Source organism: Delphinus delphis, chromosome 6 (genome assembly GCF_949987515.2).
Source record: "Delphinus delphis chromosome 6, mDelDel1.2, whole genome shotgun sequence".
Lineage (NCBI taxonomy): Eukaryota > Metazoa > Chordata > Mammalia > Artiodactyla > Delphinidae > Delphinus > Delphinus delphis.
The window spans coordinates 4,291,458-4,311,576 of NC_082688.1; the positions used below are offsets into that span (position 1 = coordinate 4,291,458).

At 39.3% G+C, this 20,119-nt stretch overlaps 1 protein-coding gene across 3 annotated transcripts in view; it reads left to right on the forward strand.

Annotated features, from left to right (window-relative positions):
• Positions 1-20,119, forward strand: part of SETX (senataxin) — an 80,279-nt gene that overhangs the window by 6,822 nt on the left and 53,338 nt on the right. For all 3 annotated transcript variants that reach the window (XM_060013902.1, XM_060013903.1, XM_060013904.1), the window contains 6 exons: positions 6,895-7,078; positions 8,358-8,568; positions 10,526-10,635; positions 14,175-14,394; positions 15,164-15,283; positions 19,845-20,016. In XM_060013902.1, the coding sequence (XP_059869885.1) occupies positions 6,902-7,078; positions 8,358-8,568; positions 10,526-10,635; positions 14,175-14,394; positions 15,164-15,283; positions 19,845-20,016 (1,010 nt within the window). In that variant the 5' untranslated portion in view covers positions 6,895-6,901. The remainder of the gene's footprint in view (positions 1-6,894; positions 7,079-8,357; positions 8,569-10,525; positions 10,636-14,174; positions 14,395-15,163; positions 15,284-19,844; positions 20,017-20,119) is intronic.

Sequence of the window (20,119 nt, forward strand, 5' to 3'; positions counted from 1 at the left end):
TGTACCACATCTTCTTTATCCGTTTGTCTGTCAATGGGCATTTAGGTTGCTTCCATGACCTGGCTATTGTAAATAGCGCTGCAGTGAACATTGGGGTGTATGTGTCTTTTTGAATTATGGTTTTCTCTGGGTATATGCCCAGTAGTGGGATTGCTGGGTCATATGGTAATTCTATTTTTAGTTTTTTAAGGAACCTCTGTACTGTTCTCCATAGTGGCTGTATCAATTTACATTCCCACCAACAGTGCAAGAGGGTTCCCTTTTCTCCACACCCTCTCCAGCATTTGTTGTTTGTAGATTTTCTGTTGATGCCCATTCTAACTGGTGTGAGGTGATACCTCATTGTAGTTTTGATTTGCATTTCTCTAATAATTAGTGATGTTGAGCAGCTTTTCATGCGCTTCTTGGCCGGCTGTATGTCTTCTTTGGAGAAATGTCTATTTAGGTCTTCTGCCCATTTTTTGATTGGGTTGTTTGTTTTTTTAATATTGAGCTGCTTGAGCTGTTTATATATTTTGGAGATAAATCCTTTGTTGATTCGTTTGCAAATATTTTCTCCCATTCTGAGGGTTGTCTTTTCGTCTTGTAGTTTCCTTTGCTTTGCAAAAGCTTTTAATAGGTCTCATTTGTTTATTTTTGTTTTTATTTCCATTACTGTAGGAGGTGGATCAAAAAAGATCTTGCTGTGATTTATGTCAAAGAGTGTTCTTATGTTTTCCTCTAAGAGTTTTATAGTGTCTGGTCTTACATTCGGATCTCTAATCCATTTTGAGTTTATTTTTGTGTATGGTGTTAGGGAGTATTCTAATTTCATCCTTTTACGTGTAGCTGTCTAGTTTTCCTAGCACCACTTATGAAGAGACTGTCTTTTCTCCGTTGTGTATGCTTGCCTTCTTTGTCATAGATTAGTTAACCATAGGTGCGTGGGTTTATCTCTGGGCTTTCTATTCTGTTCCATTGATCTATGTTTCTGGTTTTGTGCCAGTACCATATTGTCTTGATTACTGTAACTTTGTAGTACAGTCTGAAGTCAGGGAGTGTGATTCCTCCAGCTCAGTTTTTTTACCTCAAGACTGCTTTGGCTATTCGGGGTCTTTTGTGTCTCCATACAGATTTTAAGGTTTTTTGTTCTAGTTCTGTAAAAAAAATGCCAGTGGTAATTTGATAGGGATTGCATTGAATCTGTAGATTGCTTTGGGTAGTAGAGTCATTTTCACAATATTGATTCTTCCAATCCAAGAACATGGTATATGTCTCCATCTGTTTGTGTCATCTTTGATTTCTGTCATCAGTGTCTTATAGATTTCTGAGTACAGGTCTTCTACTTCCTTAGGTAGGTTTATTCCTCGGTATTTTATTCTTTTTGTTTGAGTGGTGAATGGGATTGTTTCCTTAATTTCTCTTTCTGATCTTTTGTTGTTAGTGTATAGGAATGCAAGAGATTTCTGTGCTTTAATTTTGTATCCTGCGGCTTTACCAAATTCAGTGATTAGCTGTAGTAGTTTTCTGGTGGCATCTTTAGGATACTCTATATATAGTATCATGTCGTCTGCAAACAGTGACACTTTTACTTCTTCCTTTCCAATTTGTATTCATTTTATTTCTTTTTCTTCTCTGATTGCCGTGGCTAGGACTTCCAAAACTATGTTGAATAATAGTGGTGAGAGTGGACAACCTTGTCTTGTTCCTGATCTTAGAGGAAATGCTTTCAGTTTTTCACCTTTGAGAATGATGTTTGCTGTGGGTTTGGTGTATATGGTCTTTATTATGTTGAGGTAGGTTCGCTCTGTGCCCACTTTCTGGAGTTTTTATCATAAATGGGTGTTGAATTTTGTCAAAAGCTTTTTCTGCGTCTGTTGAGATGATCATATGGTTTTTATTCTTCATTTGTTAATATGGTGTATCACATTGATTGATTTGTATATATTGAAGAATCCTTGCATCCCTGGGATAAATCCCACTTGATCATGGTGTATGATCCTTTTAATGTGTTGTTGGATTCTGTTTGCTAGTGTTTTGTTGAGGATTTTTGCATCTATATTCATCAGTGCTATTGGTCTGTAATTTTCTTTTTTTGTAGTATCTTCGTCTGGTTTTGGTATCAGGGTGATGGTGGCCTCATAGAATGAGTTTGGGAGTGTTCCTTCCTCTGCAATTTTCTGGAAGATTTTGAGAAGGATGGGTGTTAGCTCTTCTCTAAATGTTTGATAGAATTCACCTGTGAAGCCGTCTGGTCCTGGACTTCTGTTTGTTGGAAGATTTTTAATCACACTTTAAATTTCATTACTTGTGATCGGTCTGTTCATATTTTCTATTTCTTCCTGGTTCAGTCTTGGAAGGTTATACCTTTCTAAGAATTTGTCCATTTTTTCCAGGTTGTCCATTTTATTGCCATAGAGTTGCTTGTAGTAGTCTCTTAGAATGCTTTGTATTTCTGTGGTGTCTGTTGTAACTTCTCCTTTTTCATTTTTAATTAATTTGAGTCCTCTCCCTCTTTTTCTTGATGAGCCTGGCTAATGGTTTGTCAATTTTGTTTATCTTCTCAAAGAACCAGCTTTTAGTTTTACTGATCTTTGCTATTGTTTTCTTTGTTTCTATTTCATTTATTTCTGTTCTGATCATTATGATTTCGTTCCCTCTACGAACTTTGGGTTTTGTTTGTTTTTCTTTCTCCAGTTCCTTTAGGTGTAAGGTTAGATTGTTTATTTGAGATTTTTCTTGTTTCTTGGGGGTAGGCTTGTATTGCTCTACACTTCCCTCTTAGAATTGCTTTTGCTGCATCCCATAGGTTTTTGGGTTGTTGAAAAATTAATTTTTAAAAATTAAAAATTTTTAAATTAAAAATTAGGTCTTTGGGTTGGGTCTTTGTTGCTGCGTGCGGGCTTTCTCTAGTTGCGGCGAGCGGGGGCTACTCTTTGTTGTGGTGCGCAAGCTTCTCATTGCAGTGGCTTTTTGCAGAGCATGGGCTCTAGACACATGGGCTTCAGTAGTTGTGGTACGTGGGCTCAGTAGTTGTGGCTCGTGGGCTCTAGAGCACAGGCTCAGTAGTTGTGGTGCATGGGCTTAGTTGCTCCGCGGCATGTGGGATCTTCCCGGGCCAGGGCTCTAACCCATGTTGCCTGCATTGGCAGGCGGATACTTAACCACTGCACCACCAGGGACGTCCTCCTGTAGGTTTTGGATTGTCGTGTTTTCGTTGTCATTTGTCTCTAGGTATTTTTTGATTTTCTCTTTGATTTCTTCAGTGATCTCTTGGTTATTTAGTAACGTATTGTTTAGCCTCCATGTCTTTTGTGTTTTTATGTTTTTTTCACTGTAATTGATTTCTAATCTCATAGCATTGTGGTCGGAAAAGATGCTTGTTATGATTTCAGTTTTCTTAAATTTACCAAGGCTTGATTTGTGACCCAAGATATGATCTATCCTGGAGAATGTTCCATGTGCACTGGAGAAGAAAGTGTAATCTGCTGTTTTTGGGTGGAATGTCCTATAAATATCAATTAAATCTATCTGGTCTGTTGTGTCATTTAAAGCTTGTGTTTCCTTATTCATTTTCTGTCTGGATGATCTGTCCACTGGTGTAAGTGAGGTGTTAAAGTCCCCCACTATTATTGTGTTACTGTCGATTTCCTCTTTTATAGCTGTTAACAGTTGCCTTATGTATTGAGATGCTCTTATTTTGGGTGCATATATATTTACAATTGTTATATCTTCTTATTGGATTGATCCCTTGATCATTATGTAGCATCCTTGTCTCTTCTAACATTCTTTATTTTAAAGTCTATTTTATCTGATATGAGTATTGCTACTCCAGCTTTCGTTTGATTTCCATTTGCATGGAATATCTTTTTCCATCCCCTCACTTTCAGTCTGTATGTGTTCCTAGGTCTGAAGTGGGTCTCTTGTAGACAGCACATATATGGGTCTTGTTTTTGTATCCATTCAGCGATCCTGTGTCTTTTGGTTGGAGCATTTAATCCATTCACGGTCAAGGTAATTATCGATATGTATGTTCCTGTTACCATTTTCTTAATTGTTATGGGTTTGTTTTTGTAGGTCGTTTTCTTTTGTGTTTCCCACTTAGAGAAGTTTCCTTCGAATTTGTTGTAGAGCTGGTTTGGTGGTGCTGAATTCTCTTAGCTTTTGCTTGTATGTAAAGCTTTTGATTTCTCCATTGAATCTGAATGAGCTCCTTGCCAGGTAGAGTAATCTTGGTTGTAGGTTCTTCCCTTTCATCACTTTAAATATATTGTGCTACTCCCTTCTGGCTTGTAGAGTTTCTACTGAGAAATGAGCTGTTAACCTCATGGGAGTTCCTTTGTATGTTATTGGTCGTTTTCCCCTTGTTGTTTTCAGTAATGTTCCTTTGTCTTTAATTTTTGTCAATTTTTTTTTTTTTTTTTTTTTTTTGTGGTACGTGGGCCTCTCACTGTTGTGGCCTCTCCCACTGCGGAGCACAGGCTCCGAATGTGCAGGCTCAGCGGCCATGGCTCACGGGCCCAGCCGCTCCACGGCATGTGAGATCCTCCTGGACCGGGGCACGAACCCGTGTCCCCTGCATCAGCAGGCGGACTCGCAACCACTGCACCACCAGGGAAGCCCTAATTTTTGTCAACTTGATTACTGTGTGTCTTGGCGTGTTTCTCCTTGGGTTTATCCTGCCTGGGACTCTCTGCGCTTCCTGGACTTGGGTGGCTATTTCCTTTCCCATGTTAGGGAAGTTTTTGACTATAATCTCTTCAAATATTTTCTTGGGTCCTTTCTCTCTCTCTTCTCCTTCTGGGACCCCTATAATGCGAATGTTGTTGCGTTTAATGTTGTCCCAGAGGTCTCTTAGGCTGTCATCATTTCTTTTCATTCTTTTTTCTTTATTCTTTTCCATGGCAGTGAATTCCACCATTCTGTCTTCCAGATCACTTATCCGTTCTTCTGACTCAGTTACTCTGCTATTGCTTCCTTCTAGTGTATTTTTCATTTCAGTTATTGTATTGTTCATCTCTGTTTGTTCTTTATTTCTTCTAGGTGTTTTTTCTTTAATTCTTGTAAGTCTTTGTTAAATATTTCTTGCATCTTCTTGATCTTTGCCTCCATTCTTTTTCCAAGGTCCTGGATCATCTTCACTGTCATTTTTCTGAATTCCTTTTCTGGAAGGTTGCCTATCTCCACTTCATTTAGTTGTTTTTCTGGGGTTTTATTTTGTTCCTTCATCTTGTACATAGTCATCTGCCTTTTCATTTTGTCTTGTCTTTCTGTGAATATGGTTTTCCTTCCACAGGGTGCAGAATTGTAGTTCTTGCTTCTGCTGTCTGCCCTCTGGTGGCTGAGGCTATCTAAGAGGCTTGTAACAGGCTTCCTGATGGAAGGGACTGGTGGTGGGTAGAGCTGGGTGTTGCTGTGGTGGGCAGAGCTCAGTAAAACTTTAATCTGCTTATCTGCTGATGGGTGGGGCTGGGTTCCCTCCCTGTTGGTTGTTTGGCCTGAGGCAACCCAGCACTGGAGCCTACGTGGCTCTTTGGTGGGGCTAATGGTGGACTCTGGGAGGGCTCCCGCCAAGGAGTACTTCCCAGAACTTCTGCCGCCAGTGTCCTTGTCCCCACAGTGAGCCACAGCCACCCCCCCCCCCCGCCTCTGCAGGAGACCCTCCAACACTAGCAGGTAGGTCTGGTTCAGTCTCCTATGGGGTCACTGCGCCTTCCCCTGGGTCCCAGTGCGCACACTACTTTGTGTGTGCCCTCCAAGAGTGGAGTCTGTGTTCCCGCCTGTCCTGCCGAAGTCCTGCAATCAAATCCCGCTAGCCTTCAAAGTCTGATTCTTTAGGAATTCTTCCTCCTGTTGCCGGACCCCAGGTTGGGAAGCCTGACATGGGGCTCAGAACCTTCACTCCAGTGGGTGGACTTTGTGGTGTAAGTCTTCTCCAGTTTGTGAGTCACCTGCCCAGCAATTATGGGATTTGATTTTATTGTGATTGCGCCCCTCCTACCATCTCACTGCAGCTTCTCCTTTGTATTTGGATGTGGGGTATCTTTTTTGGTGAGTTCTTGTGTCTTCCTGTTGATGATTGTTCAGCAGTTGGTTGTGATTCTGGTGCTCTCGCAAGAGGGAGTGAGCGCACGCCCTCTACTGCGCCATCTTGAACCAATCTCTGAAAGTAATTTCATTTAACCCTTTTTACTTGAGTTTGGATGGTGGAGGCTCTGATGGTAGTATAAAACCCCAAATTGGAGACAGTCAAAAACTGTAAGTTTCAGACTTAGTAGTAATAGGTTTGTAGCTATTATATTTGCAACCATTACAGTTTATACTGCGTTGATGAGCAGTGAGTTATGGGCAGCAGTTCATACACACATGTGCAAATTCATGTGTATATATACTTTCTAACCAAGAGAAAATTCTTCTCTATATGAGTTTTTGTTATTGGTATGGAGTAATATTTGTGGATTTTTTACGTTTCCAGGGATTTCTGGAACATGGCCTCAGGGAATGTGAAAGGTTTCCTGAGCTTTTCACTTGACTCCAGTGCAGTATTAGAACACTCCAAAATCTGTACTTTGAAAACATCGATAATTCTATGTCTCTGTATATAATTTCCTATCAGTACTGTATAGTTTTGAGCCTTCTTTATAACACAGCTGTATATTGCCTTATGATGTTTATTACTAACTGCTTCCATTATTTTTCATGTGTCACAGGTAAAGTTTTTACAAGTAGGCTCAGATTGAGTTTAGCCAGTGATTGATAAGCTGGCCAGCAGAATGTTCTGGATGTGGTCGAGGCACGTTGTAAGTTGAAGACATGATCATTAGTAGGAAATGTACCCATTCTCCACCAGAATAGGCCTGAAGTGTTGTGTGTTTTTTTTCTTTAGTCTTTCCGTGTCTTCTTTTCTGGATACAGGTACAGAATGAGCACATGTTGTTGGTGTACACCAGGTGGTATTTCCACCATTGACTTCCTGCAACACTATGCATCTGAGACCCACTCCAGTGAATTTCAAAAAGCTGATGAAGACCTCTGCTACTGCTTAGAGTGTGTGGCTGAGTACCACAAAGCAAGGGATGAATTGCCATCCTTACATAAGGTACTTTACATTAATTGGGCAGTATTTTTCAGAGCTTGATAACTAGGAAGAGAATAAATTTGAACTCTGTTGGAAGCATTCAGGGAACTGACAATGTGATTTAAACTGTGAATGCTAATATACTTCTAGTATCTAACTCATTGCCTGGTAGATAGTAGGTGCTGAGTAAATGCTTATTTTTATTTTTATTTTTTTTCGGTACACGGGCCTCTCACTGTTGTGGCCTCTCCTGTTGCGGAGCACGGGCTCCGGATGGCAGGCTCAGCGACCATGGCTCACGGGCCCAGCCCTCCGCGGCATGTGGGATCTTCCCGGACCAGGGCACGAACCCGTGTCCCCCGCATCGGCAGGCGGACTCTCAACCACTGCGCCACCAGTGAAGCCCTAAATGCTTATTGATTGATAGAATTGAATTGAAATCTAATTTTCAGAATTTTATAGCAGAATAGCAGAATTTTATAATCCTCCACTTTTAGTCATTTTGATGTGAAACAGTTTCATGAAAGGAAGTGACGTATGGGGTTTTTTTGGGTTCATGTTTTAATGTCATTGTGTTTGACATTGTTAACAGCCAGGTATCTGAATGGCTTGGGTTATTTTTTTATTGGCTAATAGTTCTTTTTTTTCCCCTCTCTTCATTTTTTAATGGGTAAATGGTATAAATCAATAAAGACAAGCATTTTTTCATTCACAGTAACCAAAGTGAAACATGTAATTTTAAATATGTGGCTTTGAATATTGGTTTATTATATTTATCTGATGAAAAATGGAATACAGACCATAGAGAAATGTATAATAATATAAAAAAGAGGAGGGGGATGATTAGTTATGAACCTTTTGAGGAAAACTTTTACGTTTACAAGGTTTCCTAGCTATGAAGCTAACCAATGTCTTTATGCTAAAGCTGATGTTTCAAGGTAGTTACCTATGGCTGGAACATAGGGAAGTCAGAGGAGGCCCAGCTTGTGCCTTGGTAAAGAAGCTCCAACTTCTCATTTCCTTTTCAATAGAGTATAGTTGACAGAGCTGTTGATAGCAAAACTCTGCAAGAGCGATGTTTTAAACATCTCATGCTCTATGTACTCATGTTCATGTATCATAAAAGCCACTTTTATGTTTAGTGACTGTTTTCTTTAAATCTAATACATGATGTTTAGTACTTCTTTAAACTTCTGAATTTTTATACTTAGGAAAAGGCTTTCTAGAAGGATCATCACATCCAGTATATTTTGTTGATAATAAGATATAAAGCACACTGCCCGTTTTTCTTTTCCTGTAGGTTTTATGGGAATTAGAAACCTCACGTCTCATAAATCACTTTGAAAAGGCCATGAAGGCAGAAATTGGAGACGATGACGAGTTATATATAGTAGACGACAATGGAGAGGCACAGCTGTTTGACTTTACTGGCCAAGACTTTGAAAATAAGCTTCGAGTTCCTCTTCTTGAAATACTGAAATATCCTTATTTGCTTTTACATGAGCGTGTTAGTGAGTATCTTGGGTGTTTCACAGTTGTATCATTTTTTTTTATTTTAAGAATTGTAAGAAAAAAAAAGAATTGTAAGAATTTGGGTTTATATTGAAAATCTGTTTCTTAAACATATAATTAGGATACTTATTATTATTTTTTCCATTATTTTTATTTTGAGCGTTTCCAAACCTAGAAAAGTGAATTACACAGTGAATACCATAAACACACCACAAAGATTCTACAGTTGCTAACATCTTGCTGTATTTGCTTTATCACATGTATATTCATCTATCCATTCAATTAATTTTCATTCTTGGAATGTGTCTGTAGCAGGGTTTTTCAAACTTGGCACTGTTGACAGTTTGGATAATTCTTGGTGGGTGAGGGACATGCTGTTTATTGTGGGATGTTTAGCAGCATCCCTGGCCTCTCTCCACTAGATGCTGGTAGTGACTTGCTCTCCCCATTACCCTAATTGTGACAACCAAAAATGTCTCCAGATATTGCCAAATGTCCCTTGGGAGTTGGGGATCAGGGCTAGTGAGGGACAGAATCGCCAGGTTGAGAACCACTGGTCTGTAGTAATTTTCAGTAATCACTATGGCATCGCATATTACGGCTGCCTAGATTTTGGTCATTTATATTTGCATTTCTTAATATGAATCTCTTGAAGACATTTTCCTGATCTATCAAATCTAATGAAATAACAGTACCTTTAAGGCACCCACTACTATATCTAGTCCACATTCAGATTTTCCCGGTAGTTGCAAAATGTGTTTTTTGGACGATTTATTTAAATTAGAGTCCAATCAGGGACTGTGCATTTGGTTCCATATTTCTTACATCTCTTTTAATCCAGAATAGTTTACTCTTATATATGTGTGCACAGGTATAGATATAGATAGATAGATTTTTTTTCTTTTTTGTCATAACTTTGACTTGCTGCGACCAAATGGTTGCCCTAAAGAATAATGTGCTTCCTGGACTTTTCTGATTTCTTCCTTGTCATGTTATTTGACTTGTTTCTCTATTCTCTGTATTTTCAGTAAATTGAAAAGTATATCTAAAGATTTATTAGATAAATCAGTTCTTTCTAAATAAATTCAAAATAACTAGATTTTTAAATTCTAACACGTCATTTTTCAAACATTTATTAAAGAGTACCATATCCAGAAAAGTACATAAGCTTGATTTTTCATAAACTAAACACACTTGTGTAGCTGGCACCCAGGTCAAGAAACAAAACATCATCAACACACCAGGAGCTCTCCTCTTGCTTTTCCAGTCATTGTTCCTCCTTCCCAAAGCTAACCACTGTCACTACAATATTCTTTGAAGCTTGACAAAATAAAGTTGATTCATCTGATGTGGTAAATGTATGAGTCTATTCAGTATACTTCTGAAAGAGTGATGAAGAAATTTCCATAAAGCAACAGGGATTAGGATAGTGCTGGTACAGATAGACTAATGGAACAGTGTAGAGAGTCCAGAAGTAAACCAAATATATTTGGGGAATTTACTCTTTGGTGATGATAGCATTTCAAACCAGTGGAGAAAATGGATTACTCAGTAACTGAGTGTAGGACAAAATAGCCATTTGGGGGGCAAAGCTGATTTTATCACTGTGGTACAAGATAAAGTCCTCATGGATCAAAATGTAAAATGCTAATGGAATTGGACCTATAGCCATACTTCTAAGAAGATGCCCTGGAGATAATTATGCCCAGTGTGAATAAAGATGTTTGTACTAGGAAAGAGCAATTCATAGGCACGCAGTATGATCAACCTACCGGTCTTTCAGCAGCTAAATATCATTCCTACATTTACAGCATTTTTATGCCTCAGTTTAAAAAAAAAAAAAAGGGAACAACTTTTCATTCACTTACAGAGCAACCAAAGGAGCCAAATTTAGGGAATCTTGATAAGTTGATAAGATTTATGTCTTATGTTTACTGCCTTATTTTTTCTATTTAGATGAACTATGCGTTGAAGCACTTTGCCGGATGGAACAAGCTAACTGCTCCTTTCAGGTTTTTGACAAACATCCAGGGATCTATTTGTTTTTGGTCCATCCCAATGAAATGGTGAGTGTGAGTGTTAGGCAGTGGAAGAAGGAATATTTTATTTTTGCACCTATAGTATAGATAACTATAATAGAGGTTTTTGGTTGTACTTCGTTTAAAATATTTGCCAAAATTATTCTCTTGTTGTTGTAACATTACTGCAGTTAAGGAGGGGGTGCTGGGGGGGCTCAAAGAAGAGAGTTAAGACAGTAGGGAAGCACTTCTGACAGGTGATGCTTCAGTTTAAAAGACAAATGAGGGGATAATCTGAACTTGCAGTGTGTTGACCTGAACTAATGAAGAAGGACTGTTCTCTCTTGCTTTTCTTGCTTGCCTGCCCCGCTCCAAGCACATGGAAACACCAGTTAAAACACTTGAAATAATTATTTTGCTAATAGATGAGATTTTTAACAGGTGATGGGGTAGAGGGGAGGGCAAGGAAATTCAGTTCCTAGGTGCCAGACAGGAAGAGGAACTGAGAATCAGAACAGTAGGTAGACAGAAGCAGAGAGCAACACCAGAGGCTCGGAACCTGACTTTGAGCTGATTGCTGGAGTTTGAGGACTTCTCATCATGTGGCGAGGCAGCGTGTGCAGTAGGACCTGTGCACGTTGGCCTCTAGAACTGAGTTACAATGTTAAGACAATAGCCATGAAGGGTTGCTCTGCCAATAGAAGGATAGTAAAGAGGCTTTATTTTTAAGTGGCAAAGAAAGAACATGGTAATGGGGTTTCCAGTCAGAATGGTGGTGAATTTCAGTCTCCTCTGTGCCAAACCCAAACAATGATAGAAAAAAATTCAAAAAGTGGAATTCTAAAAGGTATAATCACACTTTTCAAAAGGTAAATGTTTCTTTGGACCAGTAATGGAACAGAAATACAAAGTGATAAATGGTGGAAACCTGTATGTAGGCTTGGATGGCTGTAGGTAGCGGGGGACTGAGTTTGTGCATGATAATAAGAATTACAAATATACTCCAGGCAAGGGTAGAACCAGAGTCAAGGCCTGTGCTTAAAATAAGGGTGGGGCTTTCCTGCCTGTGAAAGAAGATTGACAGAAAGTACAGCCAGCTGCTCTCTGGGACTGTCTTTCTTAAAGCTGCAAACCAGTAGAGGAAGCTGGTCCAGCTGAGCAACCAGGTCATGGGCCAAGCACTTGCAGGCTTGGTGACTGGGTCTGCAGGGCCAGGAACGACTGTATGCTTCATTATATATGTGTTTTTATAGGTCAGGAAACTGAGTCAGGAGACTTAACCACAGTTACACAGGCTAGTATGGTGACTTGGATTTGTATATAGGCAGCCTGACTCCAGAGCCCTAATGCTTTTTTTTTTTTAAGTTTTTATTTGAAAATACTTTAAAATTTTCAGAAAATTCTCAAAAATAAAAAAAAGTAGAAAACACCTGTATACTCTTTAGCTGTATTCACCGATTATTAATGTTTCACTCCATTTGTTCTATCATTTGCTTTCAGTTAACTACAAAGCTGTTTGTTTTCTGAACCATTTGAGAGTAGGTTGCATATATCATAGCCTTTTGCCCCTAAATACTTCAGTGTATATTTCCTAAGAATAAGTATATTCTCACAATATTATAAACTTCAGTGAATTTAACATTGATACAGTAAGGTCTGTTTTCCAGTTGTGTCATGTGATCCAGTGTACTTTGTAGCATTTTCCCCCTGTGCTTCAGTATCCAGACCAGGATCAGGATTTACATGTAGTTGTGTTACATTAGTCTCCCTTAATCTGTAACATTTCCGCAGCCTTTCTTTGTCTTTTATGACAATTACATTTCTGAAGAATAGTCATTTCTGCCTCCCTCCCATTTACAAAACATAGAATGCTTTTCATTTTGGGTTTGTCTGATGCTTGCGCATGGTTAGGCTTCGGTTATACGTTCCAGCTGGAGTACTACGTAAGTGATGGATGTTATGTCCTTCTCAGGGTGTCAGATATACAGGCATGCCGTATCATTCGGCCTCTCGTGGTGATGTTAATTTTGATCATCTAGTTGAGGTGTTGTCCAGTTTCTTCACTGTACAATGTCTAGTTCTTAAGTACTCTAAGATCACATAAATACCTTACTCCTCACCAAAATTTTCTCCTAAATTTAGCATTACCTGGTGGTTCTTCCCTGAGCCAGTTTTTCTAAGGTTGCAAAATAATTTCAGCCCCAGCACTTTACATATTTACCAGTCAGCACTTGACATTGATTGTACTATAATCAAGAGCCATTTTCCCTGCTCTTCATTTATTCATCTGTTTATTATAAGTTATAGACTCATTGATTCCTTTGTATTTTTTTCGATAGCTTAAAATTCATTACTTAATTATGTTGGCATAGAGCCCATTCTTTTGTCCACTAGTTCTATGTTTTGCAAACTTTTCTGCCCATAACCTAGGTAAAAATGTTCTTCATCGAGTTCACACACATATATATACGTATGTGACCTAAACATTTCACAAAACAGTACTTACTGTTACTATGAAGGATGCCCACTGATTTTTTTAAATTTTATTTAGTTTTTAAGGTTGGTTGTGATCACTAATTCAATTTGTAGTGCAGAATAAATGTAAAATCACTTCCCTATGCTATACTGCCATGTAGAGGTGACCTTTGATTTCTTTTGAGGTTTCTCTCTTCATTTTTCTTCCCTTTTTTTAACTTTCTATTATGGAACATTACAAACATACAAAAAATAGATTGGTGTAGTGAACCCCCATATATCCATCACTGTGCTTCATCTGTTATCAATATGTGGTCAATATTCTACTCCTGTTAAGTTTAGTTACCGCAAATCTTAGACATCAGAGCATTTCATCCATAAAATACTTTAGTACGTGTATCAAAAAGGTAAGTGCTTTTAAAAGAAAACAATTACATCAACACACTTATAATAATAATAATACCATATTTCTAGTCAGTGTTTAAGTGAGTGGAAATAATTATCTCACAAATGCTTTATTAGGGTTAGTTCAAATCAGGATCAAGCAAGGTTCACACATCGCATTCCAGTTGACCCTTGAGCAGCATGGGTTTGAACTGCATGGGTCCTCTTATACACAGATTCTTTTTAATAGCATGTAGTATAGTACTACACAGTTCGAGGTTAGTTGAATCCATGATGCAGAACCGGGATATGGAGGGCTGCCAACTATGTTATATTCGAATTATATTAGTGTATTCAACTACGCAGAGGGTAGGTGCCCCATGTGTGTTGTTCAAAGGTCAATTGTAATTAGTATCTTCTGTCTTTTTTTTTCTTTTTTTCTGTCATCATGGACCTTTTGGTATATTTCCTTTAAATGTCTGAAAATCATATATTTTTCCTAAAGTACTTTATTCTATATGATAGTCTTTTTCTTCCAGTTTTATTGAGGTATAATTGACATATAGCATTGTATAAGTTTAAGATATACAGTGTAATGTTTTTTTTTAAAGTAGAGTTGATGTATCTCGTGTCTTTTATAATCTGTAGAGAATCCTATTTTAACTATATGCTTGCTGTATGTAGACAGTTGTGTGTAAAATGAAGTAATGAATGTGTTATGCTTTTAGGTTCGGCGTTGGGCTATCCTGACTGCAAGAAACTTGGGAAAAGTGGACAGAGATGATTATTATGACTTACAGGAGGTTTTGACTTGCCTTTTTAAAGTCATTGAGTTGGGGCTTTTAGAAAGTCCAGACATTTATACTTCTTCTGTCCTTGAGACGGGTAAACTGATTCTTCTGCCTTCACACATGTATGATGCTGCCAACTACAAAAACTATTGGTTAGGTGAGTATTGTTCCTACACAAATATAATTAGTATTTTCCAATATTTCTTATGATTATCCTGCAAGGGAAGGGATCTCTTTTGGTAATCTGATCAAAATTGCTAAATAAAGGATTTCATAGTTCCCAATTCTTGTCCTGTCATTAAATTGACTATTACAACATCTTGTCTTTAAACATTTTTTATCCTAGAAATCATCTGTGTAAGAGGTACATTTTCAAGTATGGCAAATAGATCTTTTATTTAAGGCAGTATTAGATGTTACAGTATTAGCATAGCAGCTGACCTTAATAGGGTTTTGATCTATTGCAACAGAGGTTTAATAGCTCTTTTCCCATCTGTAAAATATTTCCTGGAAGAAAGAGATATTAACTTTGGTTTTCATCAGGTTGTATATTGACTTAAAATATTTCTGTCCTACTTCCTTGACTCAGAGTCTTACAGTCATGTGTATATTTGGCAGTGATTGGTACTTGAAATACAGTGATTTTAAAATTTAAGGGGTTTTTGATTTTATGAGATACAAATTGTGTGGTAGTCATTTTGGAAATGGTTTTCTAACCAAGTTCGCGCCATTTTCCCTTTTTATTCAGTCTAAAGTTCTGTTCTTAGGAGGAGTTGTATATGAACGTCTCAGACTTCAGTGTCTGAGGCACTGGATACTGTTTTGTTTCGTCTTACTGCCTTGTTATTCTTTTGCCAACTAAACTGGAGAAGGCATTAGAACAGTTTTATTTAATCAATTCAAGAAAACTATACATGATCTTACAGGTATTTGCATGTTGCTGACCATTCTTGAGGAGCAAGCCATGGATTCACTGTTGTTGGGCTCAAACAAACAGAATGATTTTATGCAATCAATACTTCACACCATGGAGAGGCAATCAGATGGTAATAAACTATTTGCTGAATATTGCGATGATGGTGAACTTTGAAAATACTAGTGTCACTGTAAGAATTTGGGTGTGTGAGGTGGAGGAAAGAGAGTGAACATTTATGGTTTTGGTCACAGAGTCAGAATTTTAAATTGGAAAGGACCTTTAGAGTTTAACTCAGCACCTTACTTTCATAAAAGAAGAAACTGAAGCCCAAGGAAGTTAACTTACTTTTTTAAAAATTAATTAATTTTTGGCTGCGTTGGGTCTCTGTTGCCGTGCATGGGCTTTCTCTAGTTGCGGCGAGCGGGGGCTACTCTTCGTTGCAGTGTGCAGGCTTCTCATTGCTGTGGCTTCTCTTGTGGCGGAGCACGGGCTCTAGGCACGCAGGCTTCAGTAGTTGTGGCACACGGGCTCAGTAGTTGTGGTGCACGGGCTTAGTTGCTCCACGGTATGTGGGATCCTCCCGGACCAGGGCTCTGAACCCCTGTCCCCTGCATTGGCAGGCGGATTCTTAACCACTGTGCCACCAGGGAAGTCCCTTAACTTACTTTTTCACGTTGAAATACCCAGTTAGTGGTAGAATCAAGACTAGAACCTAAAGGAGGTAAATTTCTAATGACATGATAGTTAAAATTTTGCAGAAAGCTTCCCCTATCCCACTGTCTCCCTTCTGCCTGGTTCTTCGTTTCACTTTTGTTCTCTGGGTCCCACCGTCCACGCTGGTGGCTGCCCGCCGGCCAAGTGTGGCTCTTTACATTTACATTAATGGAACTGAAATAAAATGGAAAGTTCAGGTTTTCAGTCCCACGAGCTATACTTCAAGAGCTGCCTGGTGGCTACGGTATAGAACCATTTCCATCATCCCAGAAAGTTCCCTTGGACAGTGCTCCCCGATAGTCTAGAAAGTAGGGTCTCAAATTGTCATGTTTGTTATTAGAGCCAGCTTAGTTTTGCTCATGGTTTTATTGGGCTGATCAGGGAGAATCTGTACTAATGTTTCTAATCTTACCTTCTTTATGAAACAGTGACTCAATAAAGACCAAGCATGCCAAATTTAATGAAAACATAAATATAACTTTTTACCCACATTCACTTCTCCTTAGGCAACTTCAGCGTGGCTGTATATTCTTTTGTGGGGGATTCTAAAAGAAATACGTAAACGTTATTTATTTATTTATTTTTTTTGTGGTGCGCGGGCCTCTCACTGTTGTGGCCTCTCCCGTGGCGGAGCACAGGCTCCGGATGTGCAGGCTCAGCGACCATGGCTCACGGGCCTAGCCGCTCCACGGCATGTGGAATCTTCCCGGACCGGGGCACGAACCCGTGTCCCCGGCGTTGGCAGGCGGACTCTCAACCACTGCGCCACCAGGGAAGCCCGCTAGATGATTTTTGATTAAGGTTATTACTAATTAGGGACTTCCCTGGTGGTGCAGTGGTAAAGAATCTGCCTGCCAATGCAGGGGACATGGGTTTGAGCCCTGGTCCAGGAAGATCCCACATGCCGCAGAGCAACTAAGCCCGTGTGCCACAACTACTGAGCCTGCAAGCCACAACTACTGAAGCCCGTGCACCAGAGTCTGTGCTCCGCAACAAAAGAAGCCACCACAGTGAGAAGCCTGCGCACCACAACAAAGAGAAACCCCCGCTCTCCGCAACTAGAGAAAGCCTGCGCACAGTAACGAAGACCCAGCACAGCCCCCCAAATAAATAAATAAATTTATTAAAAAGGTTATTACTAATTTGTTTACCGGCATTTACTACATAAATTGTTAGTTTTTTTCCCAGTGCTTTGCATATATATTTCTGTCCTCTCCGTTAATCCAGCTCCCCTAACGCTCCTTCAAAATGAGTCACCTCCTTTTTTTTAAGCACCTTTTTTTATTTTTAAAGATTGGCATTTTTATTTATTTTATTTATAAGTTCATTTATTTATTTTTGTGGCTGTGTTGGGTCTTCATTGCTTCGTGTGGGCTTTCTCTACTTACAGCAAGTGTGGGGCTACTCTTCGTTGTGGTGCACGGGCTTCTCATTGTGGTGGCTTCTCTTGTTACAGAGCACGGGCTCTAGGCGCATGGGCTCAGTAGTTGTGGCTCGTGGGCTCTAGACGGCAGGCTCAGTAGTTGTGGCGCACGGGCTTAGTTGCTCTGCGGCATGTGGGATCGTCCTGGACCAGGGCTCAAACCCGTGTCCCCTGCATTGGCAGGCAGATTCTTTCTTTAACATCTTTATTGGAGTATAATTGCTTTACAATGGTGTGTTCGTTTCTGCTGTATAACAGAGTGAATCAGCTATACATATACATATATCCCCATATCCCCTCCCTCTTGTGTCTCCCTCCCACCCTCCCTATCCCACCCATCTAGGTGGTCACAGAGCACCAAGCTGATGTCCCTGTGCTATGTGGCTGCTTCCCACTAGCTATCTGTTTTACATGTGGTAGTGTATATATGTCCATGCCACTCTCCCACTTCGTCCCAGCTTACCCTTCCCTCTCCCCGTGTTCTCACGTCCATTCTCTACATCTGCGTCTTTATTCCTGTCCTGCCCCTAGGTTCTTCAGAAGCTTTTTTTTTTTTTTGTAGATTCCATATATAAGTGTTAGCATACAGTATTTGTTTTTCTCTTTCTGACTTACTTCACTCTGTACAACAGACTCTAGGTCCATCCACCTCACTACAAATAACTCGATTTCGTTTCTTTTTATGGCTGAGTAATATTCCATTGTATGTGTATGCCACATCTTCTTTATCTATTCATCTGTCGATGGACACTTAGGTTGCTTCCATGTCCTGGATATTGTAAATGGAGCTGCAGCGAACATTGTGGTACATGACTGTTTTTGGATTATGGTTTTCTCAGGGTATATGCCCAGTAATGGGATTGCTGGGTCATATGGTAGTTCTATTTTTATTTTTTTAAGGAACCTCCATACTATTCTCCATAGTGGCTGCATCAATTTACATTCCCACCAACAGTGCAAGAGGGTTCCCTTTTCTCCACGCCCTCTCCAGCATTTATTGTTTGTAGATTTTTTGATGATGGCCATTCTGACTGGTGTGAGGTGACACCTCATTGTAGTTTTGATTTGTATTTCTCTAATGATTAGTGATGTTGAGCATCCTTTCATGTGTTTGTTGGCAGTCTGTATATCTTCTTTGGAGAAATGTCTATTTAGGTCTTCTGCCCATTTTTGGATTGGGTTGTTTGTTTTTTTGATATTGAGCTGCAAGAGCTGCCTGTATATTTTGGAGATTAATCCTTTGTCTGTTGCTTCATTTGCAAATATTTTCTCCCATTCTGAGGGTTATCTTTTCATCTTGTTTATGTTTTCCTTTGCTGTGCAAAAGCTTTTAAGTTTCATTAGGTCCCATTTGTTTGTTGTTATTTCCGTGTCTCTAGGAGGTGGGTCAAAAAGGATCTTTCATGTCATAGAGTGTTCTGCCTGTGTTTTGGCAGGCGGATTCTTTACCACTTCACCACCAGGGAAGTCCCAAGTCACCTCTTTAAGAAACATTCCATAATTGTCTTCACCTAACTGATGACTTTCTTCCTTATTTGAGAGCTTCCTAGACATAAGACAGCTTCAGTAGAGGATAAAAAAGTATATGAGAAGTTCTACTCAAACGACTATGGTAAAAAAAAAAAAATCTAAGAGCCCTGAGGGAAATAAAGCAGAAAGTTCTAGGGTTGTCAGTAATGGGGTGAGTTAGAGCACTTGCCTCCTAAGAATACTGCTGAAGATGATAGGTGGTGCTAATAGTGAAGCCGTTCTGGTTCTTACTTGGAAAAAGCCAGCTATCTGTTTTCTTCTGTAGATGGTGTATCTTTATGTGAGTGTAAAAAAATAAATCTGGAAAGAAGGAATAGAGTAAGATCTTACAAATGCTTGACTGAGGACTTCTAATTTCCTTAGAAGACATTAAGGAGCAAGGGCAGGTCTTTGAGCAGGGCAGTGTTTCGCCACTGCACGTAGAGAGGAGGGAAAGGACCGGCCATAAGAGTGTGTGAGTAATGGGAATTCCTGCCAGTTGGATGTAATGGAGATAACAACAAAGCCATGTTGAGACATGGGTGGATGAAGAGTATGTATCTCTGCTTCTCCAGTGGATGAGGGGTTCAGTCCTTTATACCAACCAAATGACACCCACAGTTCAGGATTTCTTGTATCATGGACTTTGTTTAGATCTGAAAATACCAAGTTTTTCTTTCTCTCCCTTTTTTTTCTACTTTACTTCTGTTATTTATTGAAGGATGGGAGTATAAAGGTCTGGAAGAAGCAGAGGAGGAAAGATTGTTTCAGGTTGGCAAACAGGATGAGAAAGTTGAGTTTATCTAGACTATCTCAGTTTGTTCCACACGAAAAGTTTCTTAACAGAGGTGTATTGCTTTAAAAAAAAATGCAGACACTATTTAAAAGTTTGCCAGCTTTCTAAAACCTGTAGTTGGCAATGCTTTACTTTAAATTACTTCCTGCTTTGCTTTCAGTTCTGTTGCTACCCAGGTAAAGAATGCTTAATTCTCAATATAGTTTAGTGCCTTTCTCTAATTTGGCAAATTACTCCATTGTATTTCAGATGATAGTGTGGATCCTTTCTGGCCAGCGTTACACTGTTTCATGGTGATTCTGGATCGCCTTGGATCCAAGGTCTGGGGTCAACTTATTGATCCTATTGAGGCATTTCAAACCATTATCAACAACGTGAGCTACAATAAGGAGATTCAGAATATACGGAACAGCTCTATGAGGTTCGTTCAGTTCCTGTGTCAGGATTTCAAACAATCTGTATGAGGAAGTCTGCTGTAATTGACTTAACAGTAGGATTTTTCTCTTCTTTTTATCCTTCATTTC